Below are 18,414 nucleotides of genomic sequence, written 5' to 3' on the forward strand. Positions count from 1 at the left end.
CACATTTTTCTTTAATGAAAATAGCATTCACGATGCTGTAATATTATTATACGTACCTAAGTGGGTAGTTAATAAAACACTAACATTAACAAGTTTTTGTAATGTATAGAAACATCTTTTAGATGTGTTAATAAATTTATGATCAATTAAGATTGATTACCGAACAAACATTAGCTAAAGTAATTATTTGACAAAGAAAGACGAAGAAAATTTATTAATAATTTTCTGAAATTTACATAATGAAGAACCAGCGTCCACAATATGATAGAAACATGCAAAGAGGTCACCCACGCCAGGTTTGCAACTTCTTTTTTCTTTCTATTGGTAAATAATCTCGTAAATGTTAGATACAAGAAAGTTTAATTCACAATTTACAACACCGATTAACCTTTTTTTTAATTAAATAAGGAAGAAGTGAAGAAGATTTAATTCATAGACAATTTTACCCAAATATCTCGGATAATATTTTACTTGCGGTATGACCATTACTATAAGTCAATTTAGAGTCTAAATAATTACTATTGCTACACAAAACAAAAATCTGATGATAGAAAAATACCATGAAGACACGAAAAATTCAATAATAAAATTTTGAAAGCAAGATTCATATTTTTTTTCGTGGGTATAATATGGATACATTGAGGGTGAATATTACTACTAATTTCCGCTTTCAGCAACATGGCCGCCATAATTGTTTAGGGTAATGTGGCGTTCGACAAAACAGAGTGAAATTGTTAAAATATTTATTTGTGACGTAAGGATGTATAAAGTTTTCAAAGTTTTATAGCAGTGTTTGAAGCGGAGACTGTGCTACACATGTTTCTAGTTGGTGTACAAAAAATTGAATGCTTACAGATCGTTTTGTAAATTGAACAGTCAACAAACTTTTGTTTATTCCATTCTAGTGGGTTCATTAATTTCTGCCGAGAATACTCGATTATGAACCATCCATACGTTTTTTGAAATAGTGGAATAAGGACTGACGTCGACACATTAGGTAAATATTCTGAGTTTTAGAGGAGTTAGTGTGTAGTGTACCCTGGGTCGCCATTGTTTGACAGAGGACGAATGCTCATCAAATAATATTGCAAAGATTAACGTTATACTGCATTTGTTGTTATTGTCGTCACATCATTTATATCTCCAATAACGCTCACGTGAACTGTACCACGGTTATGCTATGAAATTGGGGCCAGATGGTAATTTTAATAATTTTGTGATAATTTTTCTCTGAGATGATCTGTTTTCTCTTTGAATTCAGTATTTGAAAGAGTCAGGAGATGACAGTGTGATATTTGGGTGAATGTTTCCCTAGTATTAAGGTGATTTAACTTTCATTAGTATATTGTTATTATTTTCATTTAAAAATTACATATTGAACTTAATAGTTGGATACCTACCAAGCCATTTTTTCAATGACTTTTTTTTACAATTTGTGTGACATGCAGGATCCCTATTAGTAATTTCCTTAATATATTTTATTTATCATAATTATGTTACTACCTTACGGAGTTGAATTTAAAAGTAAATGCTTTTTAAGATTGGGAGCCAGTCATCAATGAAATATTTTAAAATAAGCTTTCAAATCCTGAGAGTTGGAAGACAGCTGAACGATTCACTGAAATGTTAGTATACACTTTCCTAAATGTAGCTTCCAGTAAATTAGTGGTAAAAGTATAGAATTGTTATTGTATTGTAAACAAGTAGAGAAGAGACAAGTAGGACTTTTAGGAAAGTAAGTATAATGATTAATGAATTGAATTATCTACTTTATTTCATTCAATTGCAATAAATATTAATGTAAGGTGAATAGATTGTATAGAAAGTATAGAATATTTATTATTATTATGATTAATAAATTGAATTATCTACTTTATTTCATTCAATTGCAATACATATTAATATAAGGTGAATAGATTGTATAGAAAGTATAGAATATTTATTATTAGCAATCATATTATGTTGTTATTTCTTCTTGATAAAGATATTGTTTATCAGGAACATATTTCTCATTATTTTGTTAAATAAATCCATCTATAATAATGATAAAATGTAATATTCAAAAAAACAAATCATGTAAAGTTGAATATTTAGTACTCTTACAATTAATAGGTTTCTTATAGGTAGGTAACTTTCATTTAAAGTGGAATCTTGTAACACAGTGACACTTTTATAGGCCAGTTTTTGTAAGAACACACTTGAAACATCAAATATGATAATATCGCAGAACAAGATTGAAAGGGCATCTCAAAATAATACAGCATTTTAATTGAGGCCTTTTAGAAATTAGATGTAAGAATAAATTTATGGTGTATTACTTTGAGATGATAGGTAAGGTACCACTTCTGATCTAGGTGTGTGATAAGAATGCTCAAGTCACACGCAATGTGACTTTGCTCCAAAATGAAGTTTGGTACAAAAACTAAATCTTGGTGCACCTCCGGGTCGCTCAATGGGTTAAAAATGTATGTTGTATAGCTACAACACTATTTTACTGTGCAATTAATAATCTTAATAAATAAGAGAATAATTAAGATTATTCTTGATTATCTTTGAAACAGTGTTTTTGAGAAATTGACTTCATTTTATTTGTTCAATGTCCTTAAAGTTAACTAAAATAAAAAAATTACATGTAGTATTTATTTATAAATTTAAATTTTCCTCTTGAATCATTTGTCTATTAATAAAATCCTTTGCATAGTTTAACCCGTTGTGAGACTAACCTCTTTTTTGGCTAATTTTGGATAAGTAGAGGGTACTAAAAAGTAATTGAAACTAGAATCAAAACTTGGCAAATCACAAATAGTTAAGAGCATCACATGTATGGGTTAAATCATCCAAGATTAAATACATACTTACAGAAGGACAGACAGCACCTGCTGTCTTTGTTTTGTCCAATGTAAAAATTATCTTACGATATTCAAAAAACACAAATACAATATATAAAATTCATTATTTCGTAAAATATACGTACATTTACAATTTAGGGGATGAAGCCTCCCGGTAAGCAAACAATGCCTGTATAGGGAAACTCCGTTCTTCCATAGATTATAACAGGTAGGTATAGCAGCATTATTCATACAAAATGGTAAATGGGTCAATCAACTTTTTCGTGTTTGTTATTCTGTCCCGTTGTCCAAGAGACAAAAGTGACAGTTTCTTAAAAAAACTGTGTTGATATATGCGACTAATATGCTTAGGAGATAGTCTAGAAAATAATGAGCCTGTAACTATGACAAAAATTTATACTCGGATGAATTTTAACCCCAGAAAACATATAGAAACTCGTGGTTTTAAAGAGTTGTCCAGGGGACGTAACCTTGGCAAAGAGGTACAAGAAAAAGTTGATTGACCCAAATATGATGGTTTGGTGATCTTTCATTGCCTCTTACTACCATGTCCTACTTAAATGAAATATGAGCTTACGTTATAAAGGTTTTACCTTAAATTTCAGGTTATGGCAAACTTGAATTTCCAGCAAGCGCCTAGAAGCCTAGCGAGCGGTGGTGTGGGAGGTCGCGTAGGCTCGGGGCTTGTGGGTGGAGTCTCCGGCCATGTGACCCCGACCTTCGGTGGAGCGCTGTCGCCGGGCCGGGGCGCCACAGCGATGCCCGGCGGAGCACCCCCTTCTATGGCGTCACGATCCACGCTATTTGGACAACGTGCGTTTGCGGACCGAAGGGTACCAATGCCGACACCTTTATCTCAGCCTAATTCCAATGCTATGGTAAGAAACACCATTTTTATTTTACCACTTAAATTTATGTAATTTATGTTACCTTGTATGTATTTTATGAATTAAATTCGGGTTTTTTCCGCGTACTATGATTTTAACGAAGCTGAATATTTCGACTATATATTACTATTACTATACTATACTATAACTATATATTATTATTATTATTATTTTTACTACTGGAAAATAATGTATTGTATTTGTATGTAAAATCTTTATTCTACAAAAATAAAGAAAAAAACAGAATTCACAAACAATGAGATACAAGGACAAAGGTGATTTATCCCTTTAAGGGCTCTCTATCAGTCAACCTTTGATTATTTAATTGTTAGATTTGGTATCAAATGTCTAAAATTTTTGTAATCATTGAATTCATTTGTTCGAACTTAGGGACTTATCACGAATTTCAAATGAAATAATCACATGCTTCAAAAATATTCCCCAATTTAATGAGCACTACCTCTTTCCAGACAAGTATGGGCAACCTGTCTCGCTTCAACGCTGGTAGCAACTATCATTCTGTGTTCGGCGAGGGCGGCGACACGTCGACGCCGCCTCTGCTGGACCTGAGCGAGTTCCCTTCGTTGACAGCGCGCGGTGCGGGCGACCAGGCGCCGGCCGCGGCGCCGCCCCCTCCCGGCTCTAAACCTTACGGTGAGAATACAGATATATAATTTATTTTTACCATCATCATACCAGCCATAGCCTCGTGAGACCTCGCGTACTTTATAAAGAACCAATTAAGACTAAGAATAACGGCCGAATGTACTTTATAAAGTACAAATTGTTCATTGAATAAAGACTTAAGAATTTTGAAATAATCTCCAAAATAACAAAGCAGATGAACCGTCTAGGTCATAAAAAGTCTGTTAATAAAGTGAGGACTCCGGATTAGGAAGATCGAACGTCCAGGCTTGGAGATAAGCCTTCTCACCTCCAGTTGCTTTGGTCGAACGCGGCCTGCATCCACCTTAAACCCGCGGCTTTGACCTTGTCCAGAAGGGGCGAATTCGTCGCGAATCGTATCGCGCGAATTCATATAGTAGCGCGAGTCGAGAGTCTGGCGTAGTGCACGCGATTTACGCGCGTATTTTGAATTCGCGCGATGCTTGTGGACGCGATGTATTGACGTCTAGTACCTCGACAACGCGCGTATGAATTCGCGCGATACGATTCGCGACGAATTCGCCCCTTCTGGACAAGGTCTTTAACAAATATTTAACTGAATCAGCCTAAACCCCCTGTTTCACTCGCGTGAGTACAGGCAGTGGAATTGAGATTCCGTGGTTTTATACTATTTTCCCATGTGTATTCCCTAAAATTACACCATGGTCTTCATTTAGGTTGTCCCCCTGTGCAAAATTTCATGGCTCTCTAGCTAGACTAACTACGACAGGTAACGCACCATTCAACGAACGCACCATTGATCGTAACATTCAAGTAATACGTAATGCAATTTTTGGAGATTTTTGACCCCCCTCCTCCCTATGTAACGCGCCTTTGGGGGCATCCATTAATTACGTGAGGTCTTCAAGGGGGAGGAGGGGGTCAAGTAAAATCTTTCCAAATCTCACTTGGGGGAGAGGGGGGTTTTCACAAATATCACGTAATATTTTTTTTCAACAGAAAACCGTGTGAAATTGCGTGAAAGTAAAGTTAAATTAAAGTAAAAAAATATATAGAATTAAAATATGGCGAAATTTAACACAATAGTTGTTGTCACAGTGATTTTAAACTCCCTACGGCAATATTCTCAAATCACAAGTCGTAAATAAAATTAATAGAACAAATTATTTTTATTGTATTTTTTTTAAATCCGACGGGTTTACAGCCAACACATTTCAAAGAATCTCACGTGAGATTTGAGGAGGGGGCAGGGAGTTAAGGAATATCTTACGAAATATCACCAGGGAGGGCGGGGGAGTCAAATAATCCTAAAAAATGTCTCACGTAATTTATGGACGCCCCCTTTCATTTTTATGTACCCTTCCCCTCACCCTTCCTAAACGTTACGTAAACTCCAAATGACCATTTCTATTATTTTTTTTTAGCTTTTTTTTAGCCGTTTTGCGAATAAGTTCGCATTTTTTGGCACAGTCACACAGGAAACTCAGCATGAGAGCATTTTTAGGCCAAGAACAACTGATGATGCGAATTTCCCACTTTTGAGGACATTATAGTATGTAGTTACAAAAAAACTGTGACGTAAACGGGGTGTTTGAGCAACTCCTCCCGCCCCTGTAACGCATCGTAACGTTTCACAAGCCCCCCCTCATCCAAAATTGCGTTACGTAATACTTGAACGCTCCCACAAAATGGTAATAGTTAATAGGTTGTAGTGGAGGAGCAAGCTAGAACTAACGTTAATATGGACCTTCCACAATATTTTTTTTTTTAATTGTTAGCTCTAAGATTACATAGGTGCCATGATAATATAAGTGCAAAGCATAGCCCAAATTGTCTCATTGTGAGTGAAATATTGAAATGAAAATATTTCTGCTTAATGTGTCTCTATTAGGCTGGCTGGTAAATTAGTATTTAGGTTTGGAGAAAAAGTAGCGACTGCTTTCTCTTGATTTGATTACTATAGTATAGCTGATGCTGATATGAGAATTCAATCGGCAGCTCTACTAATGGACAAGAGAGCCGAACACGATATCCAGAGGGTATTCCTGTTTCTAAATAATTTGCAATCCTAGGAGTGCAATATGTTTCAAAGTGTACTTGTATGTTTTGTTTAAATACGTGCTTGTAAAGTATTTAAACAATCAGCGCATTTATATTGTATTTAATTTTATCGCACCAACGTATTGCGTCGTAGGTAGGCGATGATTCTAGAGTCCATTTTACGTAAAATACTGTTTAGGTTTTTTTTTGTCTTGAAAACATGTTTTTGTTTATACGAATTATTTGCGCAGCTTTGGCTTTTATTAATTATAAATTCATATTCCTCCTTGTTAAATGCGGCATTATGTATATAATTTCTGTGTTGCCTTTAGTTTTGGATGTAGGATTTTAATTTAATACATATTTGAAAAAGAAAAATGTAATAATAAATAACCTAACCAAACTAGAAAATTTGCAAAGCTCCAGACATTATCATTTGAAAGTTCAATATCTCAAAAACGGCTGAACCGATTTTAGTAAAAAGTAGTAGGAACCACTGCAAAAAAACCACATCGAAAACACCCGTATTTCTGCGTCGGGAATGAATAAATGAAAATGTAAAAATGTATTGGAATATATACTAAAACAAAATAAATATATTTAAAAATAAATAAATATATTAAATAATTATATAAATGCATTGCTGGTTCCATAATTCCTAAGTGTACCACACTGAAATTATACAAATTAAACCACAATCTCCAACCATCGGCTGTTTTTCATTTTAGTAAAGCATACTTTGTCATAAACTTTGTCTTTAAAAATACATACTTTGTCATAAATCTCAGATTAAGTACGATAAATAAAATAAATATTACTCTTTAATGGCATACATATTTAATGTAATGAGGATGATTTATCTTTCTACTTATTTACCTATGCTCTTAATTCAACATCCCAATCTCTGCCCCCTCACGCGGGAACGTAGCCCCAACCATAACATAGGCTATTTCTATTTATAATATTATACAAAATGGTATATTCCTAGGCGTTCGTTTATTGCAGAGTGCGGTACATGCATATAACATACTACCCACATAAATGGCATCTTAATTATTTATTTTAGTGGGTAGGTATTTAATTACAGTCTTAATTTAACTATCAATACTCAACTAAAGTTACAACAAATAGCGCTCCAATGCAGTGGTACACAAAGAAATAGCACAAAAGCGAACAAATTTGAAGTCCATCCCTTTAAAGCAAGTATGTATACATAGTGAATAACGTGATGAAGTGAGACTTTCTTTTCTTTTGGCATTTTGTACCCACTATGTATGATGAAATTTTGCTTGTTTGCTATATATAAATAATTGATCGATTCAGGCGTTGACGTAGCTATGGTGAACGATTTTCACAGAGAAGCAAGAAAATGTTGTAGGTATAGTTTATTTATTAAGAAACAGTTTGGGAAAATTCGCTCCTGGGATCACCACGACACAGATTACATTATAGTTACTATGTAGCAGATTAGACACATTCGCGTTTTTAGGTTCCGTAACCAAAATCGCAAAAACGGAACCCCGTGTTAAGTAGTTGTGGCCGTCAATTTTTTTAATTGATATTTGCCAAAGACTATCGAATCACTACATCTCAACATTAGCGGTTGGGAAGTACTTTAAGTATGAAGTGACAAAACACTAATACGGCTCTAATGCAACAAATGAATAATGTAACATATATGTTTTCTCAGTGGGTATGGTGAAGCAGCCAACGACGGAGCAGTCGGAGTTCACGATGTCATCAGAAGATTTCCCCGCTTTGCCGGGCACGTCGACGGGCGCGGCGCCCGCGCAGCCGCCCGTGCACCTGCTGCCCGACGCTAACCACACGGCCGACAAACCTCGGAAGGGCATACAGACCTCGCCAGAAGGTAATCATAGCAACACAAGCAACGTCTACACATTCCAAATACCATCAGGCAAATTTGATATGAACCATAAAAAATAATTACGACCTTGCTATTCAGCTAAGTAGCCCCTGAATCAATAAATTACGAGAATATATTAAAGGAACACTTTACTATCAATCGCTATTTGTCGGATCCAGACTGAGTGCTTCATTATGCTCATCGGTAGGTGGTAGGTGAGGCTTCAACAACCTTGCTAGTTCCATACAACACGCATCTGAGCGATTTTAGCGTCTTGTTTAGAGTCTGTCCGGATCGCTACTAATTTTTTACTCGCTAAACCTGCTCCTAGCATTGTTTTCTGTTGTGGAGCATAAAAGCTGGGGAAATTGAAGGCAGCAGTTCACTTTAGCTCTCCAGGTTGGTAACGTGTCTGCAGTCCATTTGGCAGTATCTATTTACTATGACCAACAGGTCACCCACTTGATTGATTGCCTTTTTTGTAGAGGTGAGACGTATTTACTGGAATAGGTTTTTGGAATAGGTTTTGGCTTGGACGCGTGAGTACGCGTTCCCGCCCGCGATTCTTTTAGCGTACGAGTATTTAGGAGCACGGCGGTTGACAACGATCCGCCAACTTCAAAACAAGCATTTATGTACACTTTTTAATTGAAATATTTATAAAAATTGCTGACAGTCCTCAGCCTGTAGGTATAAAGTATGAAGGGAAGTTTTTAGTCGGTATTTAATATAAGTTAACATTAAAAAAATATGAAGTGTGAAGACTGACTGTGACGAGAAATTCGGTAGTTCGTTATTCGTAAAACTACTAAAACTGGTACGGTGTATACGCAATCACGGGAGCGTATTTACGGGAATCATTTTGTTTACGCAATGAGTCAAATGAGTTAAGTACTCGTAGATACACGTGGACCTAGTCTTTGGATCTAGTCTTTTTGTGGACGCGTACTCGCAAGACTCAGTCCGCGTTTTGCCTAGTATGTCTCACCTCTACTTCTTTGCCCTATAAAAACATATCTCAAAGGGTTCCACAATGCTTCTTGTATAATATGGCATTCTCCTTCAATAAGAGGGCCAACGCTCTTATATTTGTCTAATGGTATTTGGAGTGGTGTTTACATTAAACTAATTCTCGACGGGACTTCTAGTCCTTTGCTAAACATAGCAGGGCTTTTACCAATGCTTCTAATACTAGATATTAACTGTCTAACAATTAATTATTGCATCTACTTTTATTGTGTTGACTATTACAGTACTTTAACGAAGATTAAATTCAAATACAGAGAATTATTAAGGTAGTAAGTGATTTATCTGCTAGTCATAATTTGTTATTGTTTTACTGTAACTGTATTCTTGTAGTGTGTGCTCCCTGCATGGCCTGTTACTAGATTATAAGTTTCCTATATACTTATCAGTGATTGGTTCTATGAAATATTAGTATTTTTAAAACATAATTCTGTTGAAATAATTTGACTCCTTCTCTGAATTGTAAACAAATTAAAATTGCATATACTTATTACATTAAACTAATTAAAATTTATAGCTTACAGTTGCTTTTGTGATCTTTTGAACTACTATCAGTTTTCGTAAGCGCTACCTTTTCGATTCTGAATTACCAAGAAAATGACGATCGTTACTTGAAGGACGTTTATTCTTTCAACATGCTAATATGAACCATCATTCACTTGAAATAATAATCTATTGAAGTTTTGTTGCATGGTTTAGTGACTTGAAAGTGTGTAGATAGATTAAATTTACAAAATAAATCGTTTATTTTACATAAAGTTTTTTTCTCCCCAAGTTGTCAATCAAGGAGCGCATACGGAATTCTATGGTGTGTATATAGTCGATCATAATGGTCATGTATTTAAAGTGGCTCTATGATTTTTGATAATTCTAAAAGTTATGCGTCAATTCGGCTAAAGATAGTGAGTCAAAATTTGTACGAAAAAAAATTTCTACACACCCCTTATTACTTTAGAAGTAGATTGTAGATTTTGGGCTTTACATTACAACCGCTCATCTACTTCTTTTGCTGATTAAACCCAAGCGAATTATAAAAAAGCAACTGAAAATTAGTTATATGAATTCGAGGAATTTCGAGGCTCATACATAATTTTAGTCCGAAAAGTCGAACTGTAGACAAAGAAACACAAAAAGAAAGATTAACATCATAAAGCAGCTTTAAAATGTTGGCCTCAAAATCCAATTGATTCACCCCTGAGCTTTTTTCAATTGTGTTATATATTATAGGCAAAGTAACGAACATACCGGAGACGATGATACCGAACCAGTTCGGTATCGTGGGACTGCTGACGTTCATTCGCGCGGCGGAATCGGACCCGAGCCTCGTGTCGCTAGCACTGGGACAAGACCTCACAGCATTGGGGCTCAACCTCAATTCGCCTGACAACCTTTATCTCACCTTCGCCGGCCCTTGGGCGGACACACCTTGCAGGTGAGTAATATTTTGTCAATGTCAATAATTTTGTCTTATATTTTACTTGAGAATATTAAATAATGGTAAGTGTATCTTTATATTACTTAGAAGAAATGCCTCTTTCAATTGTCTTGTGCATTCGGCAGAAGTGACCAGAACATATCAAATACTTGTTTACCAATTGGTTCAGCAAAGTGCTGTGCTTAGCCTTTTGTAAAAAGCAGCACCATTGTCATCCCACTAATATTATAAATGCGAAAGTTTGTAAGTCTGTTTGTTTGTTATCTCATCACGTCTAAACCGCTGAACCGATTTAGATAAAATTCGGTATATTATACAGATAAAAAGTCCGGAGAAGGAATTAGGATTTTCATCCCGGAGAATTGTATAGATCCTGCGGGCAACAGGTAGCGTAATATTTTCTAGTAGCGGGAATCCTTTTTTATCGCAGCGCGATTATCTGACAATCGATTTTATTATTGCATTATGCCATTGCGTTCCATTTTAGACGATCTGCTAATATAATAGTTAATAGAATGATGTTAATTATTTTACAGACCACAAGACATGGACTACCATGTACCTCCCGAGTATCTGATAAACGGTTCCATCAGAGAAAAACTAGCACCGCTACGACTGAGTCGATATAAGGAAGACCTATTATTTTATTTGTTCTACTGTTTCGTCGGAGACGTCTTGCAAATAGCAGCCGCCGCTGAACTGTAAGTGTTGGCACAGTTAAACAATTGAAAATGTCTATATTAAAAAAAAACGTTTACGGCCATAAATTATTATGTATGACATACTTACAATACCAATAGGGAATATTACTGCAATTTTCTGCCGTCAGAGTGCAGCGCTAGCACAAACCTGAGTATCTTAAATACAAATACAAATATTTTTATTCAAAGCAATAACAGAGTAAAAACAATGCATTATTACATAAGTATTGTCTTTGTAGGACAACTAAGCATAGTATACCGTAGGATGCCATAATGCCATTATTATTTCAATTATTTTTTTGGAAATATAGCTCTATCGTTACTATCGATGTAAATATTATCATGTTATTTTGTTACTAGTAAATATGTCATGATTTCTATAAGTACTACTTACTCTTTGGTCATGATCCGTCATGGCATGGCGACAAACAAAATAAGAAGAGAACTGACGTTGTTGTCATGGCTCTTTTATTTGTACTGTATAGATTCAGGCGTTACTTTGCGGAGGTCCATGTTAAAATAAATGGAATATCTGTGTGTTGGAAGAGTAACTGCCCTTGCATGAAAAAACATTTTTTCCAACTTAAACGTAGCTGTTTTGCACGACTTGGCCTCACTACTTGGCGGAGGAGCAAGACAGATATTCCATTTGTTTTATTTGTTACCATTTATAATTAATAGGTTTCTGGAATTAATCATTATTCTAGTCGCCTTGCTAGTGGTGTGGCTCAGAGCTTAGTATCGTGCGAAAAGCTGTTGCTTTTTCTTTATTTAAATTTCTAATTAAGTTATGTACAGCCAGCAGTAGAAAAAGCAAAATGATCTAAACACTTATACCAAGCACTGTAACCGCTCATCTACTTCAGCTGCTGACTGTACCTTATTTTTAATAAAAGAAAGAGGACTCATTTGTCAAACGTATTCATCTGCCGCAAAGTCAAAGCGACATCTTTCTGACGTTTGTATATAATTTTATTTGTTGTTTGTGGTTGCAGCTACAACCGTGAGTGGCGGTACCATATGGAAGAGAAGGTGTGGATCTCTCAGGCGCCAGGCATGCCCATGGTGGAAAAAACGCCTACGTACGAACGCGGCACCTACTACTTCTTTGACGCGCATAATTGGCGAAAGGTAAGGAATGGAAATACGTCTAAAGGTAAGCGTCCACTGATCCGCATCGTACGCTTCGGACGTATCGCATCAAACGGATTGTATTATTCCTTGTATAGAGTCATACAAGTGCGTCCCCTGATCCGCACTGTACGGATCGCACATTTCTATACAATGCAACAAATCCGATACGTCCGAAGCGTACGATGCGGATCAGTGGACGCTTACCTTTAGGCACGTCTAAGGCGTGCGTCCAAGGTATATTTGTTACTAGCGTTTACCCGCGGCTTCGTACGCGTAAATCATTAGATACAACACTTGAATTGAAATTTCGGGATTTTATTAAATTCTCGTGGGAATTCCCTAAAATTACATCGTGGTTTTCATTTGACGTTATATTATTTAGTGTACTTTGAGTTATATCAATTTGGGGAGAGTCACTGAGTACAAACCAAGAATACACAGTCCTATGGGCGAGAGACTACTGGCGAGCCCGTCGGTATAGCTAACCTATGAAGATATGGCTGGGTAGCTATACAACTGTGTCGCTACATTAGCCCCTCCCCCTTACAAAAAAATCTGGGGGATCTTGGGCCTTATTGTCTAACACAACCAATCACAATCGTTTTCACCACTTCTTTCCGTCACGCTGTTAGAAAGAGATAGTGAATGCGATCGCGAACCTCTTGCGAGGTCAGCGCGTTAGACAATACATCCTCTGGACTTAAATGGTTCGACTGTGTGCAGTACTATTAGATAATGTGGTTATAGCTAGAAGTGGCTGATCTCTTGTTGTTTGCAGGTTGCAAAAGAGTTTCACCTGGACTACAGCAAGCTGGAGGGCCGGCCGCAGCTGCCACCGCACGTGCTAACGTAGCGCCCCCGCGTCCGAGGACACACACCTATTGTAGTTTTGTTATATAAAAGTACAAGTTTATTACGAGCCTTTTATTTTATCTTATTAATTTCTCTGCCGTATCTTGAGTCATTATTCTCAACGTCTTTCTAACGGAATTTAGAATTAACTGGTGTCGATTTAATATTGAGCCATGCCGGACACTGCTATGTATACAGCTCCAATATGTGTGTCGGATATGGATGTTTATTGTATCCATTTCTTAAGAAATCTGATAAAAAGTCTTGAGAATAATGACGGCGGTTCAAACGCCCGAATATTCATCCAGGCGTCTCTAGCCCGTATAGCGCCCGTGTGCAACGGTGTCATAACACGGGCGCAGATTCATAAACTGCCGCGGCTGGCACCCCTAACACCGCTGCGCCCGCCCATTTTGCACCATAGCAGCTGCCTCTGAGGCCGTATTGTCTAATGCGCGGACGCTTGCTATCATCGCATTCATTATTTCTTCTAACGGTGTAAGACGGTGAAAGCGATGGCAAAAGCCCGCGCGTTAGACGATAAGGTCTCTGGTCATATAGTAGCGTAAAGTAGGGAAGTAACTAATGAGCTTAACGTCTAGACAGGGCAGCTACGCGGTGCGTTGCAGATCATGACTGCGTCCCTTGTAAGTCATCAAAATCTGTAGATGTAAAAACCTTGCAAGTCTTTACCCTATTCACACAAAAGGAAGTTTAAAAATTTACGTTTATATTATAACTAAGTTCTATTTGCCCGCGACTTCGTTTATCGCTCTCGCGCGGGAACTATGAAATTTTCCGGGATAACTTCTGATACTATGTCCTTCCCAGGGTCTCCCAACAATCTTCATAGTATCAAATTTCATCTAAATCGTTTCAGCGTGCTTGAGCATGAAGAGCTAATATAAGATAGACAGTAACTCTCACCGGTAGTACTATTAGTTACTCTGTGCTTTCACATACTTACTAATATTGTAAACTAGCTGGTGTCACCGACTTCGTTTGTGAATAATTCGTTTACCGCGCGCCTGTATAAACTAGATTTTTAACAGACTTCAAAAAAGGAGGTTCACAATTCGTCTGTATGTTTTTTTGTGTTACGCGATAACTCCGCCAATTGTGGGCCGAATTTCAAAACTATTTTATTTGTTCTAAAGTACATACATATGGATGCGAGTGAAGACAGAGTGTTGTGGCATGGAAGAGGCTATGTCCAGCAGTGGACTACTGTAGGCTGATGACACACATACTCACTCTATCACATACTTCAGAGGACGGGACCACCCATTGACACCAAGTCAGGATCTGATGATGTGATCTTAGAGAAATCGAGGGCAACCCACCCTCTGTAGTATGTAGGTGAGGTAGACGACTATTTAGTTCCCACTCCTGCTGGCTAGTGCTGAGCTGAGGCACCGACTTCAAACTAGTAGAAGATTATTTTCAAGGTTTTTTGAAGTCTGTTAAATTTTTTGTTAAAAAGTTTTTTTTCCGGGAAGCTATCCTATGTCCTTCTCGGGGTTTCAAACTATCTCCATACAAAAGTTCATCACAATTGGTTTAGTGCTTTAAACTGACAAACTCCGGCAACATCTACGGGTAAACAATAAAACAACTTTTAATCTCCGTATTTATTTTATTTAAAACTGCATGTTACAAAATATATTTCGGCAAATAAATACTCATTCATTTTTGTTATTGCTTGATATTTGTAATAAATTATTACAAATTTGACAGAGAGGAAGACTACGAAATTGAATGGATAGTCCAATCTCAATCTACCTTCTGTTCAAATCTGATTCATCATTTTACAACATTTGCTTATACAGATACAGATTTAGAATGTTAAGTAAAATTACGTCTTCCACATCTAGTATCTTCTGCTACGTACCAGAGACATAAAAGTAGGATGTTAAAACTAACTGAAAAGTTTATCAATGATGTTAGGTCTACATTATTATAAATATGTTTGGTGAAATGTAATCTCAGTCTAAATCCTCAGTACTGACAGTAGGAGCAGCGTCTGGTTTAGGGGAGTTCTCTTTCATGGTAGGCTCCTCATCATCATTCTTTCCAGGCACCCACAGACCAGCATCAATGCATCTCTTCATATGATAAATGGCTTCATGTTCAGGCATTTTAGCTATAGTGGCCTGTAGCAGTGGCACATCTTGCGAATCAAAACATTTTTTCAGTTCCTGAAATAAAATTGTTTAAATTTTTACAGTAGTTCTGGGACATTTAGGTGCTGTTCCTTTTACATTTGTTATGATTACTGTGGTCAACAAATGATGGCAACTCAAAATACCGATTTTCCGATCAAATTTTGCAAGTATGCTAATAAAACAAAAAAAACTGCATCAATTCCAACTATCATTTTAAAAACAGACAGCTGTTGAATCTGTGACCTATATGGACTGACTGTGTGTGTATGTTTGTAAAAAAATCTACTAGAACTACACACCTGATTAAAAAAATCACAAATAGAAAACTACAGATTAATATATTCTACTTTTTATCCTGAGAGACGTAAGCTGTGGGCACAGCTAATAGTTTATAGGTAGCAGTGGGCTGTTTTCTGCAACCTGATTTACTCTTTGCATTCACTAATTTAATGTAAGTAATACTTTTATTATAAGAGGGACGCAAATGCGCATGCGGTCATCTTATGGGAAATGATCACCACCATCCACAAGCACCAACAACTCAAGCAGAGTATTGGTCTGTTGCTGGCCTTTAAAGAAACTCTATGAACTCTTCTTGAAAGCCTGATGTACGTATCTGGAAACACTGCTGACGGAAGTACATAGTGTTTGATATACTCACATCAGGGAGTTCTGCATACACCTCAACAGGGTCCAGCCCTCCAGGTCCAAGTCTCTCTTTTCTTTCTTCTTCCTCCTGTTCTTTGAGGGCAATCTGAATCTTCTCAGCAGCACGCTTCTGGATTCGGGCTTTGAATTGGTTCAGTTCATCATCAAATGAGTCTTTGTATGTTTTCTCTGCAACTTGTATCCTGTAGGTAAAATGAGTTTTGAGTCAAGAGTCAAGTACCTACTATAAAAAATTTGAGATTATTCATGTAGTGACATCATAGAACATGAATCATTCTATCACTATTAGTCTTGAAAAAAAAAGTCAGTTTATTTGGGGAAGCAGCAAGGAGCAAAAGGACGAAGATACATGAACTGGTGTTACTGTTTCTCAGTTTAGTTTTACTTTATTTACCTTGAGAAGAATGATCCAATGCAGGCTCTAGGATCAACATCCAATTGCTTAGAAAGTTCCAGAATGTACTGCATACAAATGGTCTGGTGGGCCACATGGGCCATTAGGTCATGTTTCTGCAAAAGAAAAGAAATTAATTAAAATAATTTATTTTGTAAATAGACCGCAATGGGCACTTTTACACATAATTTTATTAAAAACTACCAGCGCTTCAGGAAACTTGGCAGTATTTTTTTTATAATAAATAATTACAAATACAATACTTAAAAACTACCATATAAAATTAATGAAAAAAAATACAAGGATTTTTTTTAAGGACAAATATTGACCCAGAATTAGTATTTTGATTTTTACTGAAACATGATTAAGTCGGACTTGAAACCGACAAGACGCTCAAAACACATTGTGAATAGAGTTTATAGAAACCTACAGTATCTAATCAGATTATTTTTTCTATCATTAGTGGCCCAGCAGTGGGACACACTCCGAGCTAAATAAAATAAATTAGTCTATGATCTTACCTCCTCCATCTCAAGGTTAATACACCAAATGACCAAGTAATTGGCTGTCTCTTCACACGCCAAATGTGTGTGTTGCTGAAGGAATGCCTTAGAATCATCATACTTTCTCAACATACCAAATTGTTTCAATAACTTTTCATTTTCTTTGATAAACAGTCTCATCTTTTCTTCTTTTTCCTCTTCTGTTAAATTCTCGTCTTTCGCACGCGGCGGTTTCGTGTTAATGACTGTTTTGGTAAAGCCTGGCTCACTGATGGTGTCAACATTCCACGGAGTCTGCTTCTCCTTCTTTCTAAGCTCGTCCTCTTTCTTTTGAAGCTCTTGATCCTCTCTTTCCAAGTCGGCCAAACTTTTCTTCAACGACTCCAAGTCGGGCCCTTTGCATTCCGCTATTTTAGCCTTGGTCTCATTCATTTTTCTTTGGAATTCATTTTTCTTGCGTTCGAATTCGTCCTTTTCTTTTTTTCGCTCTTCCATGCGCTCGAGACGTGCCTGATGCCTCCATCGGAATAGCGATGGTGTATCGATGTTTGGGTGCGTCTCATCTTCGTCATCCGAAATCTAGAAAATATGTTTATGACAAATATTATTATGACTACCACACAACGTAAACAACGAGTCTTTGGAATACATTTGTTGAGGTAAAATAAATACATCAGACCGGTTTATTTAATTTCCGATACCAACCTCAATATCCTTCCACTTGCTGTAGTCCACCATTTTTACAAAAACACTAATAAGTAGGGTTCAGAAATAGCTTCTAAAAGGTAAAAAATTTAAAGCTTGAAAGACTACACAATCCTTTCTCGAGTATTTTGCAAGGTTTCTGATATTTATTCGGGTATTCAGTTTATGTTAAACTCAATCGCGTACCGATACCGAATCAAACAAACGGTCTAATCTGCTTGCTTTCTTTTGAATTCCAGACTGTGTTCACTGTTCACTTTAATTTAAGTTTCTAGACGATTCGCAGTTTAGGTGAAGTGAAGATGACAAATGGTGGAGCAGCAGGGCTACTACGAAACTCGAAGTTCATATCGTACCGTCCCTCTCGCTCTCGTATTAAATAGTATAAGTGTCAGAGGGACCGCACGACACGAACTTCGAGTTTCGTAGTAGCCCAGCAGGACAAACCACAGATAGCTAAGTAAGACCAAAGCAAAGGACCAAAGACAAGAATATTCTTCTGACGTAGGAAATAGACGTGTATTATAGGTCTATGAAATACAGGGCTTGTTAACGTTACA

The 18,414-nt window shown here is 36.7% G+C and overlaps 2 protein-coding genes across 11 annotated transcripts; one reads left to right on the forward strand and one right to left on the reverse strand.

Annotated features, from left to right (window-relative positions):
* The first annotated feature begins 103 nt into the window (after window positions 1-103).
* On the forward strand, window positions 104-13,479 carry Rga (CCR4-NOT transcription complex subunit regena). 10 transcript variants are annotated; one of them, XM_074103325.1, is made up of 10 exons: window positions 494-644; window positions 906-997; window positions 3,455-3,727; window positions 4,207-4,390; window positions 8,094-8,273; window positions 10,072-10,104; window positions 10,524-10,728; window positions 11,268-11,432; window positions 12,428-12,563; window positions 13,345-13,479. In XM_074103325.1, exons 3-10 carry the CDS (start codon window positions 3,458-3,460, stop codon window positions 13,417-13,419), a joined length of 1,248 nt encoding a protein of 415 aa, XP_073959426.1. In that variant the 5' UTR covers window positions 494-644; window positions 906-997; window positions 3,455-3,457; the 3' UTR covers window positions 13,420-13,479. The 10 variants fall into 10 exon arrangements, with proteins under 10 accessions (XP_073959422.1, XP_073959421.1, XP_073959423.1 ...); XM_074103326.1 differs by lacking the exon at window positions 494-644 and adding an exon at window positions 1,541-1,625 and having other exon boundaries at window positions 794-997; XM_074103321.1 differs by lacking the exons at window positions 494-644; window positions 906-997 and adding an exon at window positions 104-296 and having other exon boundaries at window positions 3,479-3,727.
* A 1,555-nt stretch (window positions 13,480-15,034) lies between these two features.
* Window positions 15,035-18,168, reverse strand: Cdc37 (cell division cycle protein 37). The gene is made up of 5 exons (XM_074102930.1): window positions 17,855-18,168; window positions 17,168-17,728; window positions 16,647-16,762; window positions 16,245-16,434; window positions 15,035-15,616 (listed from the first exon to the last, which is right to left on the reverse strand). The coding sequence occupies exons 1-5, from the start codon at window positions 17,885-17,887 to the stop codon at window positions 15,404-15,406; spliced, it is 1,113 nt and encodes a 370-aa protein (XP_073959031.1). The 5' UTR covers window positions 17,888-18,168; the 3' UTR covers window positions 15,035-15,403.
* Between the last annotated feature and the right edge of the window lie 246 nt (window positions 18,169-18,414).

This window comes from Choristoneura fumiferana, chromosome 20 (genome assembly GCF_025370935.1).
Source record: "Choristoneura fumiferana chromosome 20, NRCan_CFum_1, whole genome shotgun sequence".
Lineage (NCBI taxonomy): Eukaryota > Metazoa > Arthropoda > Insecta > Lepidoptera > Tortricidae > Choristoneura > Choristoneura fumiferana.

Excerpts from the sequence above, each read along its gene's own strand:
- Rga (XM_074103320.1), top strand. The coding sequence starts at position 240 with ATGAAGAACCAGCGTCCACAATATGATAGAAACATGCAAAGAGGTCAC. Across the intron at positions 10,729-11,267 it reads TGGGCGGACACACCTTGCAG|ACCACAAGACATGGACTACC; the intron begins GTGAGTAATATT and ends ATTATTTTACAG. Across the intron at positions 11,433-12,427 it reads ATAGCAGCCGCCGCTGAACT|CTACAACCGTGAGTGGCGGT; the intron begins GTAAGTGTTGGC and ends TTGTGGTTGCAG.
- Cdc37 (XM_074102930.1), bottom strand. The coding sequence starts at position 17,887 with ATGGTGGACTACAGCAAGTGGAAGGATATTGAG. Across the intron at positions 17,729-17,854 it reads GCAAGTGGAAGGATATTGAG|ATTTCGGATGACGAAGATGA; the intron begins GTTGGTATCGGA and ends CATATTTTCTAG. Across the intron at positions 15,617-16,244 it reads TGTATGCAGAACTCCCTGAT|GAACTGAAAAAATGTTTTGA; the intron begins GTGAGTATATCA and ends ATTTTATTTCAG.